The sequence below is a fragment of the Guyanagaster necrorhizus genome, assembly GCF_019112545.1.
Source record: "Guyanagaster necrorhizus MCA 3950 unplaced genomic scaffold BT62scaffold_16, whole genome shotgun sequence".
Lineage (NCBI taxonomy): Eukaryota > Fungi > Basidiomycota > Agaricomycetes > Agaricales > Physalacriaceae > Guyanagaster > Guyanagaster necrorhizus.
Window position 1 is genome coordinate 112,686 of NW_025064895.1, and position 24,992 is coordinate 137,677.

Here is a 24,992-nt window from a genome sequence, read left to right on the forward strand (position 1 = left end):
CTTCTATGTACTCTTTTTGGCAGCCTCTGCAAGTTCTCTTTCTCGTCAACTCCCGGCCTATAGGGCTATGTCGTTGATTTTGACTTTGGGGTCTGTTTCGCCGAACGGGGTCCTTCCCGACATTCCGTAGCTCGACTCATTTGTAGCTACATAATGAACTCTTTGAGCTATATGCCGTCCATTCACACGACCGCCGTCGAACACTATCGGATATTGGACTTTTCAACATTCCCCTCGTCTTGGTGAATCTGCCGATGTCCAAATATACATCCCCCTTTGGTGTTCTGCAGCCACATGATGCGAAATTCTCGTATTGTATACAGAGAAGGGAAATCATTCAGTTTTCCTCTGCGGGCCTTTTTGTGTGTCTGACTTGGTCACTGGAGCGCTCCTGACATTGACAAGCCGGAGAATTATGGTTACCGAATCGTTCGTGATGTCTCTGCATTCGGCCTCTTAGGTTGCAAGAAGCAGAATATCTACAACACCGGTCGATCCTTTACTTCACAATTGAATGTATGTTTTCTGTCAATGTTTATCTGATGCTTACCATCGATCATGTTGTGCTTAGAAAACCGGAAATGCACACGCAAGAGTTCTCGAGATCTTTTGGGTCACGAAAATTTAAAGTTTATATAATTCCTATTGCAACAGGCGTCTGGACAATTCCGTCTCCGGCATATGTATTCACGGAGTGCCAGAACAACCGACAAAACGCCCAGCTGCCGGAGCCATATACTTGTATGCTTTTCTACCACAATCACCAGAACGAGGGGCCCCTTCGTGCCTGATGTCGGACGCTGTAGGCGCCTCATGGAAACCAGCCTGCTACGATGGAATAGAGCATGAGGATATCTCGCCCCAGTTCCTGTCGATCATTATGGTGGACAGATTTTGCCGAACTATCATCTTCATCTTCGCCTTTGCATTACCACGTACACTGCTCAGTTACGGCCCGACATGCCGCTGTCTTCGCAATATGAGCAGCAGCATACAGTATATCATTGGGGTGCTTTTCATCTTAGCTTCCGTCTTCATTCGCTCTTAGCGGACTTGTGGCCAAATCCTTACAGGCCGAATGGATGGACCAGCCCGTACAGGCGTTTCGATCCGGTCTAGTTGCATATCATCCACGGTCATACCAGTTCATGCCTGCCCCGATAAAACTCGGCAAGGCACAATCTTCTTTATTGTCGTGGTCCGGTTCATGTCCCGGTGAATGCTTTGTCATTTTCAAACTCGCAATTAGGTTTTCTTTTCACCGGCGCGCTCCACATCTTGTCAGTTCCTTCCTTGCAGCCCTGAAGCCAGGGACAAAATCTGAAGCAGTATTCCGCAAAGGAGCACAAAGGTAAATTATATTCAACCTGAGGAGATACTTTTCTCTCAAAGCCGTTCAGCCGTTTTTTTCCCACCCGCGAACTGCATTGTTATCAGGAGGTAGACCCTCGGTCTACATTTGAAATTTGTACCGCTTCCTCCCTGACGAGGTTTTTTTTTAATGGTGTATGTCACCCACGCCCGAGACCATCTGAATCGTTTGAATCCGTGCTTCGTCACAGCTGCGTATCTTTTTTTTTTTTGATGATTATGCTACGCGAAACCTTGATCGCATATTTCACAGCTACCGTCGGTTTGAGGGGGACTCGAGTTCAATTTGAATGTGCTGACAGATCTCTCGACCTAGCCCGCGAATCAATATTAATGAATGACAGTCTATCCTTGTGCGCGACGCGTTACGTTAGGAGAAAACCACATGGCAGGGTATGTCAAATGTTTCGATGGGATAACGTCAGTCCTGTGATAGAAGCTATGATTTTGTTGCGGGGAATTCGAAGCGCATCTGCTTTCTTCTCCCGGGGAACGGAAGGACGGAGGCAAATTGCGTAGGCGCCACAAGCGGGGCCGTCGGTTACAAGCGGTTTACAGTTTCAAATCTGCATTCCCGACCCTTTAGCGTAGCGATCGGACTCGGACAAGCTTTATGCTTTCTGAAACGGACGACAATGGTTCAAGATTGCATTGTGACTCCAAAGGAGCAGGGGGCGAAATGTGTCAAGGCAAGACAGTATAGAGATATAAGATATACATAAGGCGCTGGCGCACAGGGACTACAAGAAAGCAAGGAACAAGAAAACTATATATGAGAGCTAAGAGCTAGGGTGTTACAGAGATAGAATATGCGTGGGGAGCAGGTCAAATAGTACTATGTACGTATAACGGGGATTAATGATACCTATTTGACTAGAGAGAATCGTACAAGTGGTGGAACATAATGCATGCGAAAACAATTGACAATGACCGATGTAGGATAGTTAAAATCCAGCATGTAACGTTGGGCAAAGAGGAGAGTTTAAAATATATGCAAGAAGATGTAACTGGGATATGACCCGGTTGTTACAGATATGGAGGATGTCTGGTGAGCTATTCGATCGTAGGTGGGGCCTACAACATCGTTCAGTGTCCAGACTGGCGCGAGGAAAGCGAATAGGCGGGACTAGAGTGGATAGCGTTGGAGAGTAGGCGGGTTGAAAGAAATGTACAACCAACCACCTGGCCAGAAAAGCCGATAGTGGGTCGGTCGCATTCAGAACCTGCGCCGCCAGAACACTTCAGTATTCATCGCCACTCACGCCCGCATGTCCGGAACCAGGTCTTCTCCCGCTCTCATCATCGTAATAGCCCTCGTTCGCATAGTCCAGATCTATGCTGGGATCTAAAGGGGAGAGCGGCAGAGACGTGGGGGGCTGGTAGCCCGGAAGCGGCGTAAGAAGAGTGCTGTTGGGTGGTAGCCGGTTTACCGGGGGAGATGACGAAGAAGGGCGGGCGTATTCTGAGCGAATTGGCGGAGGGGCATGAGGATTATGCTGTGGAACAAGACTACTCGGCGGAGGGAAGGGAACCGATGGGTATTGCGATTGAGAGCGGGTGTAGCTGCTCGGCGGCGGTGGTTGCCAGTCAGAAGGTGCGGAATACCTGTTACGTTCGTCGTAATTTGGGCGCTCGACAATGCGATGGCTGCGATCGTCGGATGGGTACCGAATGTCATCGGCAACAGAGTACCGTTCGGATTGCATATGCGCCATTGTGACGGCCGAAGGAAGAAGGCTCAGCTGGGGTGGGTACGAGTACCGCTGGTGCTGGTGGGATTGATACCGAGAGTCATATATTTCATCTCCGAGACGCCCCATACTACCCCGCCTCACCAGATTGGAAGAGGGAAATTCAGACTCCTTTTTTGCTTTACGCCACTGCTTTCGCAGTTCCTTGAATTCTAAGAAAGATAATTTAGTCAATACGTCGGCTATGGAAGAATATAAATCAAATAGACTTACCATTCGGACTGCGCTTAGCGCCGTGTTTTTGCATGGTTACATGTGCGTTGAGATGGTTTAAAGTTCCGTACGCCTTGTTGCAGTCGGGCCAGGTGCACTGATACAGCCGTTCGATCTCGTCATACCTTCTGCGGGGGCGCTTTTTTACGGCGTTCCCGGCCAAGGCCACGAACGAGTACCGTTTACTGGCGTCGGAGTCGTGGGGGCTCGTGGGAGACTGGTGAACGCCTTGAGGAGGAATAACAAGTTCTGTATGAGTGGATGTTCGTGCCGGAGGAGCAGATGAATTGGAAGTACCTGTCCCTGGCGGCGATGGGCCGTAATGGTCCTCATTTCCCTGGGGATACGAGATACCGGCGGTGGGCGAAGCATGAGAGCCTGAAAAATTGGGTTGGTAGGGCGAGGCGGGCTCCTCTGTAGGACGGTAAGAGTCCTCAGCGGATCGCCAACTGGATCCTGGCGAAACTGCGTGGTAAGTGGAATAATCCATCGACTGGTATTGTTGACGCAAGTCCCTGAGGCTTGCGCCTCGCTGAAGATACCCCGCGGCACGAGGAGGTGCATGGCCACTGGTTTGGGTGTTTTCTGTGTACCTGAACTGTTCCGTTTCCACGGCGTAGGGTACAGCGGGCTCGGACATGCGCCTCTGATCGAGATAGTTAGGAGGATAGGATTGATATCTGCCGGGAAGGGTGGAACGGTGCGAATAGCGGTCATGAGAGGTGTAAGAGGAAGACACGGACTGGGTGAGAGTTGACGAAGAATGTACATCAACTGGGGAAGGCGAATCGGAAAGGTAAGAGGGAGCGGGAGGGTCCAAATCTCTCAGCGAACTGAGTGCAGACTGGGGGTAATTCTGGGTCTGGTGGTGGGGAGCGGATTGATACGAAAATTGAACGGGGGGCGGGGCAACTGGCTGATGAGAGTCGTACATGGTGCCCGGTGATACTGGTTCATCATACATGTTATGGCCATACTGGAAATTGGGGGCAGTACCGGAAGGGGAGGTGGGCGAAGAAAGGCGATCTTCGTCCAGGGTTGGAGAGTCGGATGGAATGGGGGAAACTGAAGCAGATACGAGGAGGCCAATGTCGTGGTAGACGTTGGACTGGGTACGGGGACAGGGTTTGAACTTTGTGGGCTGTATGATGATATCTGCGAGAGGAAGAGGGGAGAGCATTTATGCACTGGCTGAGCGGGAAGTGATCTAATAGGCAGCAGGGGGGACAATCTGACCCGTATTCCGGACAAGATAATATATCTGGTATAGCGACGCGGCGCGTATATAGAGCCAGAGAGACGAAACTGTGTGCAAACCGCGAGCCCAGCAAGAGAGAGGAGCAGGACGCCAGAATCCAAGGTGGCCGGTCGCGTGGATTTGTACGGAAAGAGAGAATTTGAGAATCACAGAAATATAGCAGACGCTCGCGCTCGCGGGGGCTTCACTTTTCCGGAAGTACCATTTTGGGATGATGGATGACTGTGACGGATCTCGATCTTCGCGTGACGCTCTCATTAATTTTGGTTTCAGACTCAGCGAACGTGTTACTCCTTCTGGAAATTCCAGAAGCAGATCCAGATCCTGGTCAGCGTTACAGTCACAATCACGTCGAGATGCTTCTATCGCGTGTTCCGATTGGCTGGCCGCACGGCAACTCAATCTGTGCCGAACATAGAATTAGAATCAGCTTCAGCCTGACGCCTGCGATTCGAATCAATGCTCGATGCAGCCGCCACCGTCCAAATGTCAGTAATCTCTCCCCCTGCTCCAAGTTGCACTCCTTTCCCATTGCCTTTTCTTTCCGCCCTCTTCCGCCATCTAGGAACCGCCAAGCTTCTCCAGGGAAAATTTATATATGTTTTTTTTTGTTGCCGAACAAATCGCAATGATACCATATCGGGGGGAAGGGGGGGACACTGCCGGGGCTATGAAACGTTTCTCGGCCTTGAACAACCATCAGTTCGATTTGCAGGATCTCTATCATTTCGTTTCTCTTTTTGGTTCTTGAGAACGTCGTGTAGCAGCGTGCGAAACGCAGCTACCCCGACGTTTGGACATGGTATGCGAATCACTACATGTACCATGTACCATGTACCGTGGCGTCAACTGACTGCAGCAGTCATCATACCCTCAATACGTCCAAGCCGCTGCTGCCACCATCTCCCCTCGTCGTCGAACCCGAACAAAATTTTCCACTTTTCTTTTCTCTCATACGCGGCGCTGTTGCTGCCCGCTCCGGTCAAGTCGGATCTAAGATCTCGTCACGCATGGCGCAACACTACGCTTTCATGCCTGTTTTTACCGGGCCTGTGTCGACTCTGTCCTGCCCCCTTCTTATATCAGACCAATCGCACACATCTTCATTCTGCGCTCTTCACAGCAAAGAACCATCTCTTGTCAGAGTTTTCCTTATCTTTACCGTTCACCTGATCTTTGTTTTTTTGTGATGCAACGTCAGCATTACCTTTGTAATACATAATTCCCATTATCCTCCACGGTCCGTGTCACACCCCACTTGTCCAGGCGTTTGCCGGCCTCCTCAGTCTGCCAACAAGAAACCCGGTTTAATTCATTCAACCATCCATCTCGCCACCATTGATGAGGCAGGTATTCCAGCGGGTTTGATGGTGATTGATGAACCAAAGGATTCTCAAATGACGCAAAAAAGATCCCTGTGATTTCGCCCCCCACGGTCCAAGGCGGGAATTGATCAAGCCAAGGCGCACATTTATTTACTCCTACTACACAGACTCCAATCTTAGCTCAAATACCGACAGTCCCTGTACACATTGCACAGATCTTCATCCCACAAGGAACTGGATTAAGGAGAACCCTTTGCTTGCGCAGTGATCCACGTGAAGGGGACACGAGATTTGACCTTGTCGTCTGTGAGAGGGCCAGACTCATCTCGAGTTGTATCCACTCTGCAACCTCTAATAAGATACGAAAAAAATGTCCCCCGGATTTAGCGTAAGTGGGCCAAGGAGAATGGAAGTGGAAGATAAGAAGAGGAAGAAGCTGCAAAACACACATTATTACAAGTTGGAGGATAATTTTAAATTTTTCGCTATTTCATCCGTTCGGTACGTATAGCACCTGTGATCATCCTACCGACCAGCGTCCTTACAACATACAGCACCCCGGCTTTTGTCATAGCAAAGTAAGGGATGGTCCAGATAATCAACGCGTACGGTCCGAACTCCTCGTTGCCGACAGATGCATGATGTGTGGACTATATCCATTGCATAGCCTCTCTCTGCGCCTGTTATTCATTGCATGCATGCATGCATGCTATCGTTCCTGATAGGAAGTAACCAGACCTTCGCATCAACGATCGAAGAGAAGCTCCTGGAACGGAAGGGCGAGCAGGGTTCATTTGTTTAATCCTTGTGACAGTGGATAGAGTTTTTATGCGGTTCGTTGACTTAAATGGAGTGGTGATAGATGAGGGGACCAACATCCGGACCATAGTCAGAAGTCAACACCCCACGGGACACAGGGAGCTTCCAATACAGGTCACCTTTGACGCAGCTTTAAGCCACCAATGACACGAAACCATAGGCACGAGAACTTTATGCATACGCTTTATCAATAACATCGGTGCTGCGGCTGTTGCTACCTTTCCACATCATCCTTTTCCTTGCCGAACAGACGTAACGACCGCGTATCGGAGAGAGGGACAAGTATAAGCATCGCAAACCCAGGTAGACCGAGTATTTGGAGGAACCGGAAGGAGTAAAAGCATGAGCAGGAGGTATACCAAAGACGTGTGGCTCAGTGTCCATGTCAGCGCCCATTCAAAGAAATCAGTTGACGACCGGAATATGATCCTGAGGGCATTTTACGGTTTCACGCAATGTCCAGTTATCGTGCAAGGAACAGGCACAAGGTCACAAAGGGCTTGCCTTGACGTCAATATTTATTGTTGAGGTCCCCAATTGGAATTGAAAAATTGAAAAAGCACTGTGCGCTGACCACGCGAGGTACAGTACCTGAACGTCCATTGGGTGGTGTCGTTTTTCCCCGCTGTCAACTTGGCGCCTGCGCCAGTAATCCGTATCCCGGCCGCGGGATATCGACAGCCGATGTAGAATTCAATCAACATCCGGGACCGATGACCCTGATAAGCCGAGAGGCATTGGCTATATGGAACTCGAGGCAGGCAACAATGGAATAAAATATTGAATATCGCCTTCGTATTCCCCCGCTGGAGGCACAGTGGAGCTGTGGAGTTGTTAGAGCCTGTGAGGTCATCAAGTAAGGATAAATGCAGGGTCGGCTGCACATGGAGTTCCTAGAAACAAACATCGCAGAAAATGAGGCTGAGAACGACCGTCGTGCAGCATGTAACAGCTGGCAACACTGCTTCTAACTAGCAACAAACATCAATTTGCAGGTGCGCGCACTGGCAGGCGATCCAAATAATACCACGTGGCTCCTTCGAAGGTGAATACCGCATTAGGACAAGAATGCTCTGCTCTGTTCTGCCACTGTGCCCTTGGAATGCGCCTTATTGTCGACGTTTCCCAGGTGGCATTTTCTCTTTATTGCCGTAGTCATGACACGCTCGGACAAGAAACAGCCAATCCTGCATCGCAGGCGCTCCCTGAGGCTCAGTAATCTCGAGAACGGTGGCTACTTGTTCATTATTATTCTTCCGCCGTACCACTACTGAAGCGAGTTCAGGTATAAAGTTAGATGATCCTCTCAAGGTATCCTTGAAAGTGTACAAAAAACGTCACAAAGTCCTTGGTAACGCGAGTCCCGTAGCGCCAGCCCCGTCCTGTTCTCCTACCATTGCCATGCACACTCGACGTATGACGCGGGCCGCACACTCGGACCCGGATAGTCGAGAACAAGCTCTAACATGGCGGGAACATGACCTGGCGCTCAAATCTAAAGAACTCGACCAACGACTTGCCGCCGTGTCGAAGAAAGAAGAAGAAACCAGTGCTCTCTTGCAGCAAGCAAAGGAACGAGAAGCGCGGGACATTTTCCGACAGCTAGAGGAGCATTTTACTTGCTCTCTGTGTGTCTCTTTTCTCTTCTTCTCGCCTTGACCTTGGGCTCACCCGATATTCAGTTGCTATGAAATAATGGCATCTCCGTTCTCTCTAAACGCCGCGGGACAGTGCGGCCACACGTTCTGTGCCATGTGTATCCTCAAGTGGTCATTCTCGCGTCTGCATAGACTTTGTGGCTGCTGGCATGAATCCGTCGATTGTCCCATCTGTCGGAGTTTGGTGGTCATGACACCTGAAAAGCCTCCTCGACTAGACTTCACGTTTCCTTTTGTTCCGAATAGAACCGCCTCAGCTGTATGTGATTCGTGGGTTGAAAAGCTTGCATGCGCGCTGTCCGAAACAAAGAAGGGGAGAGGCCGCAAGAAGAGCAGGGCGTGTGTTGATAACCCCACTGATTTGCCCCACTGGAGAGAAGGCGGCGCGGCGCGGAAAGAGTGGCTTAGGAAATGCAGGCATGTCAACCTGTCCATTAATATCTCGTCGTTTCGTGCTTATATGCCCTGTGTAGTGAAGGAAAGGCATTGATGTCCTCCTTATATAGCAATTGGAGCCGTCTGACACCCGAGAATTTCGCAGCCATGAAGGACGACTTGGGTGTATAGGCAGTATGGTTTCATCGTACTCTTCTCTTCCCCTTGATCCTAAAGGCCATTCATCATTCACTCTCCTTATAGAACCTCACCCCATATACCCTCGACGTCGCATCAGTTCACATGAATCACTTATACTTATTGCATGCCATACTCATCCACTTGCAATCGCCATTATCCTGTATTATTACCCATCTTATTTACTCATCATTGCTCCTCGCAGCTAGATTGAACGAACAAATAATGTGTCAGTAAGCTACATTGAATAGTGTCAATATGATACGGAGTCTTAAATAGATAATTACAAAAAGAAACAACGTTCTTTGAGTCCTCGCATCCCTAAGATATCCTGTACTTTGGTTAGCGAGTGCCAAAAGGGAAGTAACAGAACATTTACCCAGTCTGCAGGTGTCACCCAAAGCTCTGAGGATCCATCCATTTTGCCAAGCACGGCTGCGCCCTTCCATGCAAGCACACGAGGATCCACTTCCTTCGGAGGTGCGAGAATCTGGACCTTCTCCATGTTCACCACCAGCGGTGTTGCAATGGCCTGAAGCCTATCAATCAACAAAAAGTCAGCACCAAGGGGCGAACGACAAGTCCAAGAGCCTTTTCACCTGCTTTCCAATGCATGAGCCATACCTGGAACAAGAGCGCCCCCGCCGATAACGAGAACGGCCTGAAGATACTTTCGTATCTTATCATCTCCGCCAGACGCCCGCGCAGAATTAAAAATGGCCACATCCAGCGGCAATTTACTGGCTTCGAAGCATACGTCAATGTCATCACCACTCGTTGAACTTGAAGGTGGAGGTATCGGCTCCGGAGCATCGGGGAGGGGCATCGGCTGCGGCAGGTTTCCCGATCCTTTATTTGTGTCTTCGATGCTGTCAACGTCCATAGGCGTTCCCGCTCCCGAATCTTGAGGGGCAGGAACCGACGCCACATCATTACTCTCAGACTTTGTTGCGTCTTGATGCAGGATCTTCATCAGCCATTTTGCCTTTGTGAAGGATCATCACTTGCCTTGCGAATCGATAGGAGGCCCTCCGGATGTTGGACTTGGCAGGAGATGTTGCGTAGAGATCATCATTGCTGATGTCTACCAGAGGCGGTTTTTAGCCATAGGCATCTTGAAATGGACGGAATGGACTGACCACGTTTTCTCCTTGGATTTCGAGCACGTCTTCCGTGACATCCAGATGGCCGTTCAATTGGAATCCTACGCGCTTCCGGTCAAAGTCTATGACCCGAGGTTCGAATAGACACTGGCATTGACATTTACTACTAAGTGAAGAAATGAGAAACAGAGAAACCAATACCATAGGCGCGAGAATGATTTCGTCGTATGCTCGTAAGCCGTACTTTTCAGTAGGTTTCCCCGGTCTTCGAACGACAAAGTCGTAAAGATTGAGGGCCACAACACTCTGCGGCGCAATTATCATGCAAAAACTATTATGTCACGGGGTCCTTTACATACCTCGGTCAGAGTGCACAGTCTCGACTTGAGATCTTCCATAATGTTCCAGTCGTATGCCCGGGAAAGGTCGATATCCCTATAGGGGAAACCAATCCTTTCCAGTAGCACATAAAGAAACTCTGTAATGTCATCACCGCCTAAATTCAGGTTCATTCTACTATCGGCGATGACCAGACCCTCGTCAACACATGCTAACGAAGTTGATTTGGCACCGATGTTGACGACACATGCATTGGAGACTCCAGCACCATACGTTGCTGCCAAAGATTCCTTCAAGACGATCAGTACGGATATAGGCGTTAGATAGGAATACGAACTTGCTGAGCACATAGTTGCTTGAATCCCATGCCAACCAACAGCATGTTCACCCACTCACGGACGTACGATCTATCGTAGAAATCCGGAACAAGGAGAATGACAGAGAATATCTGTGTAGATTGTTAGAGAACAAAGAGGCTGACGTTGCTCTCCTCACCCCATAGTCCCGCTGATTTATATTGAGTTTGTCTCTCAATGTTTGGCGCAATATCATTTCTATGTCTCCCATAAGCACTCGAAGAGAAGAATAATCGCGAGTGTTGAAATTGGGACCGTAAATGGGCCATTTGACCGAGTATCCTGCACGTTGAGGATCTGCTATGAGAAGGGCCTGCCACAACATAAGAACAATAGAATAAAGGATTCAAAGTGGCGTACTTTCTCCCCAACCAGGACATCCTTACTACATGATTCGTCGACCCATTCTACCTGGAAGGGGTCGTTGTGTTCTGGTATGATCTCGGGCTGAAAAGCGGCGTTGAAGGTAGATGCAAGGTTGGCAGCATTAGGTGTGACGCGCAATTTGTAGAACCTCATCCTGTCTCGAAGAGAAACAATGATTGCGGAAAGCTTTTCTTCGAACTGTTCGCAGCTGGATCCTCAGCGATATCCACGATAAGGAGAAGAGACGTACAGGATCCTCGGATGAGTCGTTGTCCTCAGCAGAAGGAGAATTAGCCACACTAGGTGTCCCATGTCTGCCTTTTTGTGGTCTCGAAATGCCCTTGACGAAGACAGGTGTTGGTGTCGGCGTCGTCTTGCGCGCTATGACATTTGGTACTGCGACGGGTGTAACATCTGACGCGCGCCCAACGCGGAGAAACCGGGATCCTGGATGTATGACAAGGACAGCGGTACCACGCCTGGCATTGTGCTCAACTCTACGTAGCAGACAAGAAGAACATGGTGCTCACCTATCTTTGTTGGTGTCCTCTGACGGCGCTATGCTCTTTCGAATCGAATTTCGATACCAAACTGTCTGTGTATCCGATTTCAGATATGTCGTACCCAAATGCTTCGGATTAGGTCTAAGAAACGGGCGTCAAATCCGAGAAGAAAATTTGAGCAATCGAACTGACGGTAGCGGGATGTTGAAGGAAGTGTATCGGAGGCCTGTGTCATCGCGCTTCACATTTGGTATTCCTCTGGGCATGTTTTTGAAGGATCCGGCCAATAGGTGATGGAGGAAGAGAAGTAAAGGAAAGAATGAAGACCATCATCGAAATGGACGCGTCCATCACTTTGTCCCAAAACGGTCATGAACGCTGGTCTGGGAATTGCTGGTCATCTTACTCGTCTCATGCAAGCTGAAGGCTATAACACGATATGGGTATCGTGAAACAGAGGCGAGGGATGATATCTCGAGAACGTAAGGAGAGGCACTTTCGAAATCAAATCATGGCGACACCTTTCGCAGCTTGAAGAACTGCCATGAGGTCTGTCTTGCTACGACTTAATCGCATTCCACTAACAAACGACGAATGATACAAGCCCAACACCGTGGTTAAGATGAAATGATCATCTGCGTTCAATATTCAATCCAGGGTGTTCATTCACTTGTTAAGAAAACAGCCGCGCAGTCTCCTGAGATATATTCGGCTGAGGATAGTTCAAAATGTTGATGGAGCAGTTGTTTATAGGGCTGATGTGTCCTTACAAGTTCATCCTGCACCAGAACACCTTGCATCTGACGCGCGAACTTAACCGACACTGGCTGGCCGCTGGCCGAAATTCGCCAATGTCGCACTCGTCGTCTGTGAAGGCCTTTCAGCGCGCCATCTCCAATACCATCCGTCTAAGTTATCTGGACTTAGCAATTGTGAGGCAGCTGTGCGACAATTTACCGGAACTTCAAGTTGATGGTATGGGAACGTTGCCCTAGCTATCCTTTCGCAAACGTATCCTTAGTTGCGCTTGCTGAGTCTCCGCTTGTAGTTCTTTACATTCCAATGATCTCACGGCACTGTTAGCGGAATCTTGTGACCTTCGTGGCTACGTGTATCATTGGCTTTGTCAACCCACATAGACGCGTACATGTTACTCCCAAGTTCTTCCAGGAGTAAGGGCCGGATTCCACAACCTGTGTCGCCGCTCGTCGACCACCCACTCAGGATCCAAGTCCGGGCATCCGTCTTGGGTATAAAGCATTACATGTGAAGGTCATACGCTCCTTTCCGCCTTTTTACAACGATGCTGGTTCCGTCTGCTTTCATTATTCTTGCCGCTGCCCCCGTTGCCGAGGTTTCTGCCCATGGTTACGTGCCCAGGATAGAAATCGACAATAAGAAGAGCTCATAATGGTCGTTCATCTGACTCTGGATAACGTTGCCTCGCTTTCAGATGTTTAGATTCTAGTTTAGGATGTGACGTCGAGTCCATCATTGTTGATACGCCATTGCTCATATTGGCCCTTCGACAGACCCATATCAATCGCCTCAAGTACGCATACTTTGTCTGCTTCGCGAAATCTGTGAGTGTAGCAGTTCCTTACCATAAGCAATGGGAACAAATCTCCTTCTAGATTGACTGGTGGAGACAACGGTAGGACCTCTTACATTTAGTTCCACCTTCTCTAAATAGCCCGGATCCTGTTATAGAATATATGGCCAAATGGCCGGATGGAGGATGTTCAAAGCTCTTTGCCGATACGACCGATTCAGACGCTCCTTGGTTCAAGGTTTGATTTTGTTTGCATCAGTCCAGCTTCACGCATTTGTTCATATGTCGTCTTTACGGAAGATTCAACAAAGCGCCTTTGATCTCGCCACCTCCACTTGGGCCTCGGACATTCTGGCCAAAAACAATGCCAGTTATGACGTTACTATGCTAAAGATGAACCGTTTATTCAGCTGCGCTATCGTCAACAAATGACCAGTTTTGTAGGATATCGCCTCTGGATACTACGTAAGTTGGAACATGTTACTGGGCCAATGCTCAGATGCTCATTTGCCAGAGGGCAGTGTGCGGTTCTACCCAGCTAGCTAGTCATTCACACTGAAAATCATCTGACTACATATGGTCTAGTGTGCGTGCAACTTGAAGGTAATTGAATAACCCTCCTTGTCAAAAACTTTAATCTGACCGACAATACAAAGGTGACTGGTGGAGGAGATATGAAGCCATTCGGGTTTGTCCTTTCCGGCTATAATGTGGACTTTTGATATCCGTTGCCCGACCCGCAGTTTACTCATACGGGCCAATGGGCATCCAGTCTACAGATGCGGGCATCTTGTTTAACGTCTACCTTGGCGACGAAAGTAATGCGGTAAAGGGGAACATCTCTCATCTGTTATGTTCTGATTGATGTATTTGCTCTAGGCCTACGTTCCTCCAGGTGGAGATGTTTACCCTGGTCTGAACGATTGAAAGATGCAGATTTACTTAGATGAGCCCGGTCAAACTTTCGCGGCTAGAACCTGAATTGTTCTCGTAGCACTTCAAGATCACTGGTCGATCTTACACCAGCGCTGCAAAGAATATCACAGCCCACGACGGTCTTTCAGAACACTCAGTCCATTCCTAGCGCCCTCGTGCCTAAGCACAGTTCTACTTGCGGTTCTCTGTAGCCAACGATTCCATCACTCCCGTTAAAATTTATCAGGCGCCAGAGAATGGATGCATACAGAATGATCACAATATGGATGACCTTTTTGCCAAAGTCCACGCAAGTAGCACTTCAGGAACTAAAGCCAGGGCGTGAAAAACGTAGCGATCTTGCTTCCATAGTTATGGCATAACTTGTACGACGTTCACAGGGATCGGAGCGAGAAACTTCGGACTTTGTGATTTCAACTGACTCCTATGTACTCCTCTCAGCTCTGCCAATCCCAGGATGTATAATCCTGTTACGTAGGAACCACTTGAAAGCCATATTATTATTAGTGGCGGCCAGGCTTGCAGAGTAATTGCGGCAAGGGCCACACTTATGAATAAACTCAGGCTCGGTTACGAAAGTGAGCAATTATCCGCAGTATTTCAAAGGGGAAACAGGGGAATAGAGAAAATGGGGTAGCAAGTATGTTTCGGTACCGAGTCCCACGAAGCGGCGCATCATCGTTTGATCAGCGAAGTTCAGACGCCGCAGCGACAATTTTTTGCCTGCCAGTGTACGCAATTTCAACAACGCTCCGGACTGATGTATTCAATGAATTATGATCGTGCCATGAACATCTTATCAAGACCGGAAGGAGCACTACTGTTCTAGTGTTGGATCATCTCATAACGTTGCCAGGGATTTACCCTTCAAGGAAGATCGAAGTAAATTCCGGCTCAAACATCTAGCGTTTGTTGAACAGAAGTCCAGAGTTTCTTTCCGTCTTCTCGCCATTTGCTAAGCCGTCTCCGTTCCAATGGCCTCGAGTCAGGGTTTGTTTTTGCTTCCATGTTTAAAAAAACTTGAGTTCTAATTCGGCATGAAGACGCCTAGGAAATCTTGAGTTTAGAACGTGTTCCCACCTTGGTCTTCTCAGTAATTGTGATGTGTTCTATTTTCAGGATATTAATAGTAGCTGGCCTACAGTTCGCGACTGATTGCCATCTGCTCAGCCATGCACGAGTACCAAGTACTGAGTGCTGAAAGTTGTGTCCTGCTGCCTGAAATCCAAGATATCATACAAAATTTCATGTTGGCCATATAACTGAACGGATGAAGCGAGTTCAAAGGTTCACCGTTCGGAATTTTTAGGGAACTCTGCAAACATGCCTTTCCAGCACTGTCAGGGGTTAATTGCCACAGACTTCGGACTGTTACGCATTCCGTTGTGAATATATGGGAGAGTGGACCCTGAGCAGAGTGCGGAGGGAATGCAGATAGATTCTTACACGCCGGCTACCTGATAGTTTTTTGAGTAATGAAAATGTATCTTCAAAGTGTCATTGATGTTATCACCATGGCTGTCGAATTCTTCTCTTCTTCGAAAGGAGACTTGGAATCCGGCGAAGTCCAGTCCGAGTCGGAATAGCAATAACAGGTGATCTGGACTACCTTGATCTCAAGTGCCTGTCCACATTGATATAGAGCTCAAAGTTTTTGGGATGTCAATCACGGAATGGTTGGTGTCACCACGAACCCTGCAGCATGGTTTGAATGGTCTGTCAGAATATATTAAACTCCTTCAAGGCCTGATTCAATGTCGAGTTCGCCATCCATGGCCATTTATCATGGCCGATGCCTCGTTAGGAACGTCGATACTGTATTCTGCGTTGAATCGTCATCGATCTCAACTGTTTATCTCAGCTCATCTGCCGGTGTCATTCGACCGCTTCCAGAGTAGAATTCGTTGTGCAAAATATACAGATTGCTATAAAAAGATGTATGAATGTACAGAGTACACTATGCAACAGATGATAAGTTACGGGGTATTTAAGGATATATACCTGTAGACGACACATGTCCGCTGAAATAGTACCGACTCTACCAAAAAGCACACCTATTAAGTTGGGATTAGCAAAAGTACTTAGTTGATAATCGAGTAACATTTCACTAACCATCCCGAGAAGAGCTGACACAGATTTTCCAAAGATGTAGCCTGCTTGATCAGCTTATCGACTTGATCAATGGCCGAAAGGGAATCGTCGGGATTGAAATCCCGTCCTAAAGCAAGCGTGAGCATTCTTGCTACGCAGCCAGCCAGAAAGTCGGACGCTACCTGTCAACTTGTTCTGGACACGATTGTATACAAACAACGCACGCTCATTTCGAACCTCCTGAACACCAAGAAGTCCGTCTATATTGAAAGGGTAAGACGGTTCCATGGAAACTATAGGGAAACCTTACCGTTGAATATGTCATTCTCATCCGCCTTTAGCTTCCTCTTAGGACCTTGAGCATAGGCGGTCGTATGTACCAACTGAACGAGTTCGGCGGCACGATCACCGTCGTTTGAAGCGTCTATAACATCAAGAGTATAAGAAATAGCCAAGACGCCGTGGGTTTAAAAGTTGTGACCTTGTGTCCCTCTGACATCATCCGCTTGCATGAGACGCCAATTTATGAGAGGATCATAGACGAAAGCCTCAAGCACAGCCATTAAGGAATCCTTGTTGTCGCGCAGAACTTGCATGGCTATTTCGCAAGTGTTTCTGAAGCTCCCCTCGATGCCACTCACCTATTATAAAACGTTATGAAAAAAAGACAGAGAGGCGAGCGGAAGGGATCGTTACTTGCCTCCATGGCGTGTGTTAGCATTCTAGTCAATCGGAAAGGTACTTTCTCTGGGAACTTCTCACGATGCATAGCGACTTCGAAACAGTCACCGAAATCAATGTGGACAACTTTCCCAGTATCTCTTTCGAGCAGCAAGTTCGATGGATGTCGATCCCCAAGACCAAGAATGTGCCCAGCCATGCAATTGACAGCCAATGAACGGGTGTAGGTGGCTCTCCGTTCCAACCAATGTTCTGAGTCACGACTCTTAAGCCATAGGACTCTGTAAAGGTCTTGACCCGTCGTGTTTTCCAGCGCGTACTCGAAAACTTCCACTTTCTGGAGAAGCGTGAGATTTTCGTAGTCAGGCGCCATCTATGTCACACATTGGTCAAACTCAAAAGAACGTTGAAATCAAAGGATCCAACCTGTAGCATCAACCGATACTCAATGTTCAGAAGGACTTTTCGAGAGTCTCTGTAATCGCGCACAAGAACGTGGAAAGTGTCGCTGCCTTGGACCCACCCCAACAAGCCAGCATTAGGTGCCAGAGGGATAACCGGGAAACGTTGAATATGTAGACGCCGCATATAACTGTTGGTGTCCACGGATAACAGTGTGTTAACAAGACTGTACAACTGCATGACTCGTTCGTCTTGTCGAAGATCTTCGTGACCTACGACCGGCGTCGTTAGTTACGAGTTCATTAGCACTGACGCGCTGCTGTACCTTTCAAAACATACTGGTAATCTCTACCATCTGATCCCCGTAAAGTAAGCCGCCGCGGCCGTTGTTTGGAAGCAATTACAGGTAACTTGGGAGAGAAACTAGAGATCTTGATGATCTCACGTCCAGACTGGTAAGTACCTGGCCGTAAGTCAGACTAGGTACCATTAAGAAGAAGAATAGTATAGTATACCTGGCACCACTAGCTCAAGATCACGAACATTCAATAGAATTGGTGAAACATATTGCAAATCGAGACTAGTCAATTGAGGAAGCTGTTTCTCAATCTTCTTGAAGACCTGTTCCTCGAGAGGTCACGATGGCGCTCATAATTTTACAAGGGAAACCACCCACGGCATAATAGATGTCCCAGGCTTTATCCAAGTCACTGGTATCACCATACTGACGGTACCTTTGACATGCTTCACGCGCTCCCCGCAGATCTTTTCCAAAAGTCTGAATGAAGGAGATCTCTCTAGCAGTTGTTGGACCGGGCTGCGAACTAATGAGTTAAAAGTAAATACCCTTCGATGCGTGGACGTACTTCTTCCATGAGCTGGTGCAGCGGTTCTAAGGCGGCGATCATGCCTTCGGGATTTTTTTCTGTGAAATAGATGCGGGAGGCTTCTTCCAGACCCTCATGCCATAGTTCGTTCCAGAGGATGGCCACGCGTATGATTTCGTGGCTCACAAGTACGGCCTACGAAAACATGAAGGATAACAGTTACCACATGGGAGGCGGCTTACCTGGGCAACGATAACAGGATGGCGGTCTTTTAGATGTTCCAAGATGCCCATTGCGCCTTCCGATCGCGCTTTACTTGAGGACTTCGAGGCCACAGTCAAGGGATTGATCATAGCCTGGGGGTGGTGCCTTCCAATAATGAGAAGGACGTTTTGGATGTGGCGGCGGATCGTAGTATGAGGCGTTTGAATTCTGGCGATGATCTGTGCGAGGACCTAAGCTCGCGAAAAGCCAAAAAAAAAAAAACCAGAAATTGCAGACCTGCGGAATCACTTCCAACCAGTTGTCTACTCCAACTTTGGCAAATCCTACCGCGATGACTTGAGCAACATCGGGGTGACCGCCAAACTTGAACCATAGCGTCAAAATACGTAGTGTATCCTGCAAAGCATCCGTGTTACGCAAAGTGACCGACCGGAAAAGACCTAAAATTGATGTTGAGCATGACATGTCCGTCTACAAAAGAAGAATGTCACCTTCTATTGCATTGACAGCGTGCACCGCCAAGGCAGGAGGTGGTTGGTCAACGAAACGATACTCTGGTCTACCTTCCATGTAAGTGACAACATCCAAGTTAGCCAAGGCCCAGGTGTGCCAAGCTTTGTACCATTCTGCATCATGGTATGTGGCATTGACATAACAGTTCAGTATTCCCTGCGCATCTCTCTGCAACATGCATTAGGATAAAGGAAAGTAGACCGCCAAAATATACTGACCGAAACCCAGTCGTCACTTGATTTCATTTGCCATTGGCCTTGTTTGAAATAGCAACGTGCTAGTAGTTTGGACAGCTGGCTCTTCCTTTGCTTGGTAACCCAAGGATGAGCATGGCCATCATCTGCTTGTAGATCGCGGGCGAGATTGTTGGAAAATTGACGCAGAAAAGCGAGACTGCCTTCTTTGGACCCAGCCGCCCACAGGAACTTGAGTTGTGCATATACCACATTGGGCGGAACCTTCATGCGTTGATCGCGAGGATTGTGAAGCTGTCGAAAGAAGGTCAGGACAAAGTCGTTAAGAAGATAATTGTACGTACGTCAGTAGCATGAGGCGCCAGCAGGGCATTGATCATCTTCTCGGCCAGAGCCATACGGTCCTGCTGCCGACATAAGTTTGCAAACTTGATCCACATTACAGGGTCGTCCTCGGGATTAAGAACCAATGTTCGGACTTGAAGTATTCTTTGCCAGACTTCCACGTCATGTTGACACCCTTGCAGGCTAACTCATGTTCAGTGACAAGATAACCCAACTCGAGAGAACTTCGACGATTACCGTTTTATCCACGTCTTACGCATAGTTTGTTGTCGTTCAGGCTGATCGGCATATTGCTTGTAAGCGATGATTTCCTCCAACTCGGAAAGTATTTGAGCGCGAACCATAACACTATGAGAAATCAGTAAACGCGTACCTACTTTGCTGGCGACTCACTTGTATGATCGACCATAACCTTCACCAACAAAGGAAGTCAACTCAGGATCCAGAAGATCACGAGCTTTGGCAACATGTAGCAGAGCTTTCGGGAACTGGTTCTGGTGCACAGACAGGATAGCACGATAGAAGGCACGATCTGTAGAATCAGACTTCATGGTAGTAATATAATCCTCCATGGAGTCCCATTCATTCAGAGACCATGCAGCGGCAGCAGCTATGGGCGCAATTTCGCGACGGTCTTCTGCGCTTGCATTGGTCCATATCTCGTCAACCTGGGTCGCCAATTGATCCCAGTCACCCAATGCATGTAGACACTTCATCCGCCCAATTTGAACATCAGCAGAAGAAGGATCCAATTTTGCCTTCTGATCATAGACACTCAATGCCTCCTGCCACCTTCCTAGCCTTTCATACCATTCCTCTTGTTTGCTAACATCATAATGCTCGTGAGCCATGACCAGCGTCCCCCAAGCAGCGTCATGTTGTTGAAGACGAGTATTGATCGAGATGAGCGCTTCGATGGTAGAGGGTGATGCTTCAGAAAAGAATTCGAGCTCCTTGTAGTGAAGAGCTTTTGCGTACGCCAAGTTCTTCAGCGCGCACTCTCCAAGAATCTTGTGTTCTATAGGCAATGGTTTTTCTTCATGTTCCATGAATTCTGCAAGTCCGAGTAAACGATGTATCAGCTCGGAAGGCGCAGTAGCGGACTTCAAGGCTGTTTCAACCGATCGCACGAGATCCTCCTGTTGGCAAGACCGCTTAGTTCAATCAAAACACGGACATGGAGAAAAACTTGACAAACCTGATATTGATCATAGAGCTCCCCCCAGCACGACAAGAATGCGGGGTTGAACAATTCTTTGGCCAGAGGAGTATGGATGTCGACAAGACTCATACAGGCACGAAGGGCATGCGACGGAGATTCTTTCATGAGTTCGACGGTGAGGCGGTGGATCCAATCAAGCCAATCGTCCCGGGTGCTGGTCTGAGAAGTATCCCAAGCCGTTTTCAAATGTTGTTGGTTCACTGTGAGCTTGGCAGCTTCGGCAGCAGGAACAGAGAACTCGGCCGACTTCGCGTTCTCGATTGAGCTTTGAAACGTGTTAAAATAGACCAGGAAGAATCCAGCAGAAACCCTACAGCAATTCTAGCACCCCAGGTTCCTGAGGCAGCTGTTCGCCATTGAGAAGTTTGGTGATTAGGTTCTCGTACTTTACGTGAGGGATGCGATTTCGAACAAGAGCCTAATAGAAACACATGATTTCACACCCTCGGTGACTTATAAAGGAATGAAAGACTAACCTTGTTGATAGTGGGGACGAAGATAGCAAAGTCTGAACCCAATTGAATGCAAAGTGAGCACAAGGTGTCCATAACCGCGAGCCGCAGCTCATTTTGCGAACCTTCCAATACACGAACTAAAGGGAGAATGATCCGCGAGGCGTGGTCGGAGAAATTCACACGCTTTGATAAACCATCGATGGTCTGAATGGCTTTCTTGCGAAGAGGCATCGTGCCATCCAGGCGGTCATAAGACTTAACAATCAGAGGGATGATGAGATGGAGGTACTCCTCGATGTTGGCGCCGAAAGTCTGAAAGGCGTCGAAGATCTTCATCTGTGTATTCGTCCTTTTATCGTTGAGCTCCCCGTCGAATACTTTTAGGACCAGTGGAAGGACAGAAGGTAGGAAAGGTTTGAACTCGGCATTCAATGCCTTGCTCAATGCCTCGATGAGGGACACAATTGGAAGCTGAAGTGCAACATTCTCCCATATGTCTCCGATGAGGTTGAAGATGATCTGCATGTAATTTCGTATATGCTGCTTGATGATGCCAACCAAAATTGTCAGCTGCTGCAAGTGGAATTCTTGTAGGCGAGCAGCAGAATGCTTCGTCACTGTCGCGAATGCAGGAATGATCTGGGGAAAGTTAGTGTCATGGCCATCAGAAATGTTGTTCTTGGGCACACCTGCGGCAAGAATGATGCGCATTTCAATCCTTGAGTCTTGAAGATGGACATGACGGCTTCAATGGCTGTATGATGATGTGTACTGAGGGACTGATCCTTCAAAATGGCCAACAGTGCGTTGATGACCACATTTTGATAGTAATCGTCGGTTACCATGGTTGGAGTTTGGTTTATGGGGACTTGATTAACCGCAGTGATCAGCGTTTCACTAGAAGCATCTTCTACCGAACTTCCCTGCTCCTGATCGGCCATCATTAGATAATTGCCGTGAAGGCGTAGGAGAGTGCCTCACCTTCCGTCTGTATGGATCGACTGCTCCAAGGATACCTAGAACTTTCACCACTTCTCGTCGGACAGCCTGCGAGCTTTCTGATTTCAAAATCTTCCCCAGAAGCGGTAGTAATTGTGGGTAGTCGACAAGCGGATCAATGACATATCCAGTGCTAGAGCAGACTTGTCCAAGAGTGTGAAGAGCCGCATCTCGTTCGATAAGCGACGGATCGGACAGCTTCTCCGTCAAGACCTCCATGATATCTCCGATATGGTCCATGGTTTCCTCTCCCGCAACGCAGGCAAGCTCGCCCAGGCACATCAAGACATTGGATGCCGCCGCAGGATTAGGGTCGTTGGCTTTTTTCAACAAGACCACAAGAATGGGTATAGCGTAGGGTTTGATAAGCCGCTGAGTAGCACTGATCAGTAACGAAAGCAGCCGAGTGCACTCCTCGCGATTGCGACTAGTCAGATGGTCAATCACGAAGGCCATCAAATAATGAAAAATCACTTACATGACAGTCGTGTATTCTAGCTCAGTCAAGAGCTGAATAAGTGCTTTACGCAGGGAGGGGACAACATAAGCCGGATTGTGCTTCGCGAGTCGCCCAATCAATGAGACCGCAGTTATACGATTCTCGAACTCCTCATCATTTAAGGCTATGAACAAAGATCGTACGTTTTCTGCCTGAGCTAGATGCTTGTCAAAGCGCTCGTGAAGTGAGGAAAGTACGGTCTGCCTGATTGACGGATCTGCGGAACGGTCAAGAACTACCAGGAAGACGAAGTTTGAAGAAAACCTGCCTGGGTCAGCTATGCCTACCGTCAACAGTTTGTCTAAAACGTCGCTGATAATCTCGATGGCGTGGCTACTAGACTGGTAGCAGATAGGATCCCGCACAAAAAGACGACAGCAAGTCAAAGCGGCAGCGCGCCGTACGTCCGCGTTATCGTCCTCCAGATACGATAGTGCACACTGTCGAACGAATTCATTCAACAAGTGCCCTAGAAGAGGTTTGATCATGGGAAGGAGACATGCGGTGCGGAGCTTACCTGTGAAGTCAAAAGAACCGAGTGTTGTGAGAGCTAGTGTGATTGTCTCCGAGCTTTTGTCGTTGGCAGCAGCCTGAATTCATGAGAACGCCTGTAGGGTAGAAAGCGGATATTGAGCTCACCTGTGCATTTAACTCTCTGTTGACGGTAGAAACCTCATTCCTGGAAAGCGTCGACGGGGCGCCGAGGGCTTTGTATGGCTGTCCACTAAGAATCATTGACAACAAGTCCAATAGCTTATCTGCAAAAGTATAAGTGACTATGATTGTTCCAAGGATGGGACACAGACCCTGTATGGTGCTCAGAAGTGGAGAAATGCAATGCACTATAGCTGTCAACGCTTGACAGAGTGGCTCGCTAAGTCCGGCAGCAAACATGAGGTCGAGTTGGTCATGGAGCAACTTAGTCAAATGAGGACCCACTGCAATGGCAAGCATACCGATGCATTGGAATATGGGCTCCTCTGATGTCGTGTTCTTTCTCCTAATTCGAACTTAGAATCTTTACTCCAGCAGGTCAGGTCTGTGACTTGCCCTCTATTCTGTAATCCAACTTTGATGTGCGCCATGATCGAGTCCAAAAAAGGTTTGATATCACTGCCTATGGCAGTGGCCGTATGTCCGATAGCAATGAACGCTGCGGAATGGTGAGATGACCGAACACCGACAATTCGTGTCTAGGCATACCAAATTGTTTTTCATGGGGCTTTTCGAGCTGGGTCAGGAGATGGCTCATGGATTTATGAAGGTAGTTATCCTTGAAAGTTTGCGTATCATAGGCGGCTAGAGATGGTATCATTGCAATAACTTGTTTGCGAACAAGGCCGTCTCGGTGAGTCCGGAATCGGAGAATTTTCTCCGCCGTATCCATAAAAGTCTCCTTCATAAACTGGATGACATTTGTGATTGAGGACACGAACAGAGAATATGAGTAGACGCACCATCCCAGCATGCAGAAGAAGTGCTCTGTACGTCAGTAGAGAGCCATGTATAATTTCTGGTTGCTGCATCCTCAGTCCTGCCTGGGCTTCCGTTAAGATTCCGTTCAGATAGGTGTTCCGACTTTGACGCTCCCGCTGCACGACAATTTCTAGGCAAGCCGCCAGTAGCTCAGCCGCGCCCTCCCTGACATTGACGCGCTGATCTCGCAAAGCAACGACTATGTTTTCGAACACAAGGCTTATGTGGGAATGGAAATATCCGGGGCTGTTTCGAGCGAGCTCCTTCAAAATTAAGACGCCAGCATATCGAGGGGATTCCTGCTTCTCCGGTTGCATCAGTTCGATTGCAGCAGGAACCTCGTAGTCCATAAATCGGTCCCCAAAGGCAGAACCGCCAATATGTGCTATCTGTCCTAGGGTCTTGGAAGCCACCAACATAAGGTTGACGTCTGAGTGGGGAAGAAGATGCTTGACATAGTTGTAGAATCGAAACAAGTTGCGCTTGGACTCGATAGTCTCTCCGCTGGTAATTTCAAGGAGGTGATCTGATCACTATGTTAGTTCGCGTCGCAGGAAGGAGTATCGCCAATGACGCGCCTATAGCCAAAAGTCCACCAAAGTTTTCCGTTGTACTCTGGCTATGCATAAGGTCGAAAAGCCTTCGATTAATATTATCATCCCACAGTTTCGCAGCAGCATCAGGCGTCATCTCGGCAACAGTCGTAGAAACCTGGATATGATCATGAGCCGCCAAAAAGGTCGGGAATAACAGAGAAATTCACATATCGACACAAGTTGACAGATGACTCCAGTCGTACTTCATGGCTCTTGTTTTTAAGTCCTTGGAAAATCTGCGACAAGGCATCGGACTGCGCCGACTGTACAGTGGATGTCATGGCCCGCCAGGATCCAGATCGTAAGAGAGGAAGATATATACGGTATTGTCGATGTATTGTCGT

At 48.3% G+C, this 24,992-nt stretch overlaps 7 protein-coding genes across 7 annotated transcripts; 4 read left to right on the top strand and 3 right to left on the bottom strand.

Moving 5' to 3' along the window:
- The first annotated feature begins 937 nt into the window (after positions 1–937).
- BT62DRAFT_197645 (uncharacterized protein) lies at positions 938–2,251 on the top strand. Its single transcript, XM_043180020.1, has 3 exons — positions 938–1,198; positions 1,250–1,351; positions 1,401–2,251. Exons 1-3 carry the CDS (start codon positions 1,083–1,085, stop codon positions 1,888–1,890), a joined length of 708 nt encoding a protein of 235 aa, XP_043038402.1. The 5' UTR covers positions 938–1,082; the 3' UTR covers positions 1,891–2,251.
- A 361-nt stretch (positions 2,252–2,612) lies between these two features.
- Positions 2,613–4,515, bottom strand: BT62DRAFT_920702 (uncharacterized protein; the record flags this gene model as incomplete). Its single annotated transcript, XM_043184242.1, has 2 exons — positions 2,613–3,274; positions 3,336–4,515. The coding sequence occupies 2 exons, from the start codon at positions 4,513–4,515 to the stop codon at positions 2,613–2,615; spliced, it is 1,842 nt and encodes a 613-aa protein (XP_043038403.1).
- Positions 4,516–4,811: 296 nt separating this feature from the next.
- BT62DRAFT_1007269 (uncharacterized protein) lies at positions 4,812–5,783 on the top strand (the record flags this gene model as incomplete). The annotated part of the gene is made up of 3 exons (XM_043177331.1): positions 4,812–4,998; positions 5,066–5,295; positions 5,358–5,783. 3 exons carry the CDS (start codon positions 4,812–4,814, stop codon positions 5,781–5,783), a joined length of 843 nt encoding a protein of 280 aa, XP_043038404.1.
- A 2,038-nt stretch (positions 5,784–7,821) lies between these two features.
- Positions 7,822–9,286, top strand: BT62DRAFT_933307 (uncharacterized protein). Its single transcript, XM_043186530.1, has 4 exons — positions 7,822–7,967; positions 8,023–8,365; positions 8,420–8,812; positions 8,869–9,286. The coding sequence occupies exons 1-4, from the start codon at positions 7,895–7,897 to the stop codon at positions 8,960–8,962; spliced, it is 903 nt and encodes a 300-aa protein (XP_043038405.1). The 5' UTR covers positions 7,822–7,894; the 3' UTR covers positions 8,963–9,286.
- Positions 9,077–12,037, bottom strand: BT62DRAFT_970033 (actin-like ATPase domain-containing protein). The gene is made up of 13 exons (XM_043188966.1): positions 11,828–12,037; positions 11,663–11,776; positions 11,383–11,611; positions 11,127–11,330; positions 10,906–11,079; positions 10,748–10,858; positions 10,431–10,700; positions 10,273–10,377; positions 10,108–10,218; positions 9,973–10,052; positions 9,568–9,903; positions 9,348–9,507; positions 9,077–9,299 (listed from the first exon to the last, which is right to left on the bottom strand). Exons 1-13 carry the CDS (start codon positions 11,899–11,901, stop codon positions 9,252–9,254), a joined length of 2,016 nt encoding a protein of 671 aa, XP_043038406.1. The 5' UTR covers positions 11,902–12,037; the 3' UTR covers positions 9,077–9,251.
- A 1,093-nt stretch (positions 12,038–13,130) lies between these two features.
- On the top strand, positions 13,131–13,759 carry BT62DRAFT_933311 (uncharacterized protein). The gene is made up of 5 exons (XM_043186531.1): positions 13,131–13,218; positions 13,270–13,289; positions 13,346–13,425; positions 13,488–13,652; positions 13,709–13,759. Exons 3-4 carry the CDS (start codon positions 13,351–13,353, stop codon positions 13,617–13,619), a joined length of 207 nt encoding a protein of 68 aa, XP_043038407.1. The 5' UTR covers positions 13,131–13,218; positions 13,270–13,289; positions 13,346–13,350; the 3' UTR covers positions 13,620–13,652; positions 13,709–13,759.
- Positions 13,760–16,003: 2,244 nt separating this feature from the next.
- BT62DRAFT_1077138 (phosphatidylinositol 3-kinase) lies at positions 16,004–24,980 on the bottom strand. The gene is made up of 32 exons (XM_043179272.1): positions 24,816–24,980; positions 24,631–24,763; positions 24,034–24,578; positions 23,780–23,981; positions 23,627–23,729; positions 23,383–23,576; positions 23,216–23,334; positions 23,094–23,166; positions 22,556–23,045; positions 22,060–22,504; positions 21,768–22,007; positions 21,100–21,717; positions 20,938–21,041; positions 20,600–20,888; positions 19,795–20,540; positions 19,639–19,749; positions 19,401–19,584; positions 19,081–19,350; positions 18,841–19,030; positions 18,626–18,789; positions 18,367–18,567; positions 18,164–18,319; positions 17,974–18,114; positions 17,813–17,918; positions 17,623–17,760; positions 17,322–17,569; positions 16,915–17,268; positions 16,696–16,855; positions 16,525–16,638; positions 16,397–16,474; positions 16,236–16,341; positions 16,004–16,177 (listed from the first exon to the last, which is right to left on the bottom strand). Exons 1-32 carry the CDS (start codon positions 24,927–24,929, stop codon positions 16,162–16,164), a joined length of 7,152 nt encoding a protein of 2,383 aa, XP_043038408.1. The 5' UTR covers positions 24,930–24,980; the 3' UTR covers positions 16,004–16,161.
- Between the last annotated feature and the right edge of the window lie 12 nt (positions 24,981–24,992).

Excerpts from the sequence above, each read along its gene's own strand:
- BT62DRAFT_197645 (XM_043180020.1), top strand. The coding sequence starts at position 1,083 with ATGGACCAGCCCGTACAGGCGTTTCGATCCGGTCTAGTTGCATATCAT. Across the intron at positions 1,199-1,249 it reads CAATCTTCTTTATTGTCGTG|GTTTTCTTTTCACCGGCGCG; the intron begins GTCCGGTTCATG and ends ACTCGCAATTAG. Across the intron at positions 1,352-1,400 it reads TTCCGCAAAGGAGCACAAAG|CCGTTTTTTTCCCACCCGCG; the intron begins GTAAATTATATT and ends AAAGCCGTTCAG.
- BT62DRAFT_933307 (XM_043186530.1), top strand. The coding sequence starts at position 7,895 with ATGACACGCTCGGACAAGAAACAGCCAATCCTGCATCGCAGGCGCTCC. Across the intron at positions 7,968-8,022 it reads GCTCAGTAATCTCGAGAACG|GTATAAAGTTAGATGATCCT; the intron begins GTGGCTACTTGT and ends AAGCGAGTTCAG. Across the intron at positions 8,366-8,419 it reads GAGCATTTTACTTGCTCTCT|TTGCTATGAAATAATGGCAT; the intron begins GTGTGTCTCTTT and ends CCCGATATTCAG.
- BT62DRAFT_970033 (XM_043188966.1), bottom strand. The coding sequence starts at position 11,901 with ATGCCCAGAGGAATACCAAATGTGAAGCGCGATGACACAGGCCTCCGA. Across the intron at positions 10,701-10,747 it reads AGCAACTATGTGCTCAGCAA|GAATCTTTGGCAGCAACGTA; the intron begins GTTCGTATTCCT and ends ATCGTCTTGAAG. Across the intron at positions 9,300-9,347 it reads GGGTGACACCTGCAGACTGG|GATATCTTAGGGATGCGAGG; the intron begins GTAAATGTTCTG and ends ACCAAAGTACAG.
- BT62DRAFT_933311 (XM_043186531.1), top strand. The coding sequence starts at position 13,351 with ATGGCCAAATGGCCGGATGGAGGATGTTCAAAGCTCTTTGCCGATACG. Across the intron at positions 13,426-13,487 it reads CAGACGCTCCTTGGTTCAAG|ATTCAACAAAGCGCCTTTGA; the intron begins GTTTGATTTTGT and ends TCTTTACGGAAG.
- BT62DRAFT_1077138 (XM_043179272.1), bottom strand. The coding sequence starts at position 24,929 with ATGACATCCACTGTACAGTCGGCGCAGTCCGATGCCTTGTCGCAGATT. Across the intron at positions 23,335-23,382 it reads ACTTCTGAGCACCATACAGG|ATAAGCTATTGGACTTGTTG; the intron begins GTCTGTGTCCCA and ends ATACTTTTGCAG. Across the intron at positions 16,639-16,695 it reads TGATGTCAGAGGGACACAAG|ACGCTTCAAACGACGGTGAT; the intron begins GTCACAACTTTT and ends TTGATGTTATAG.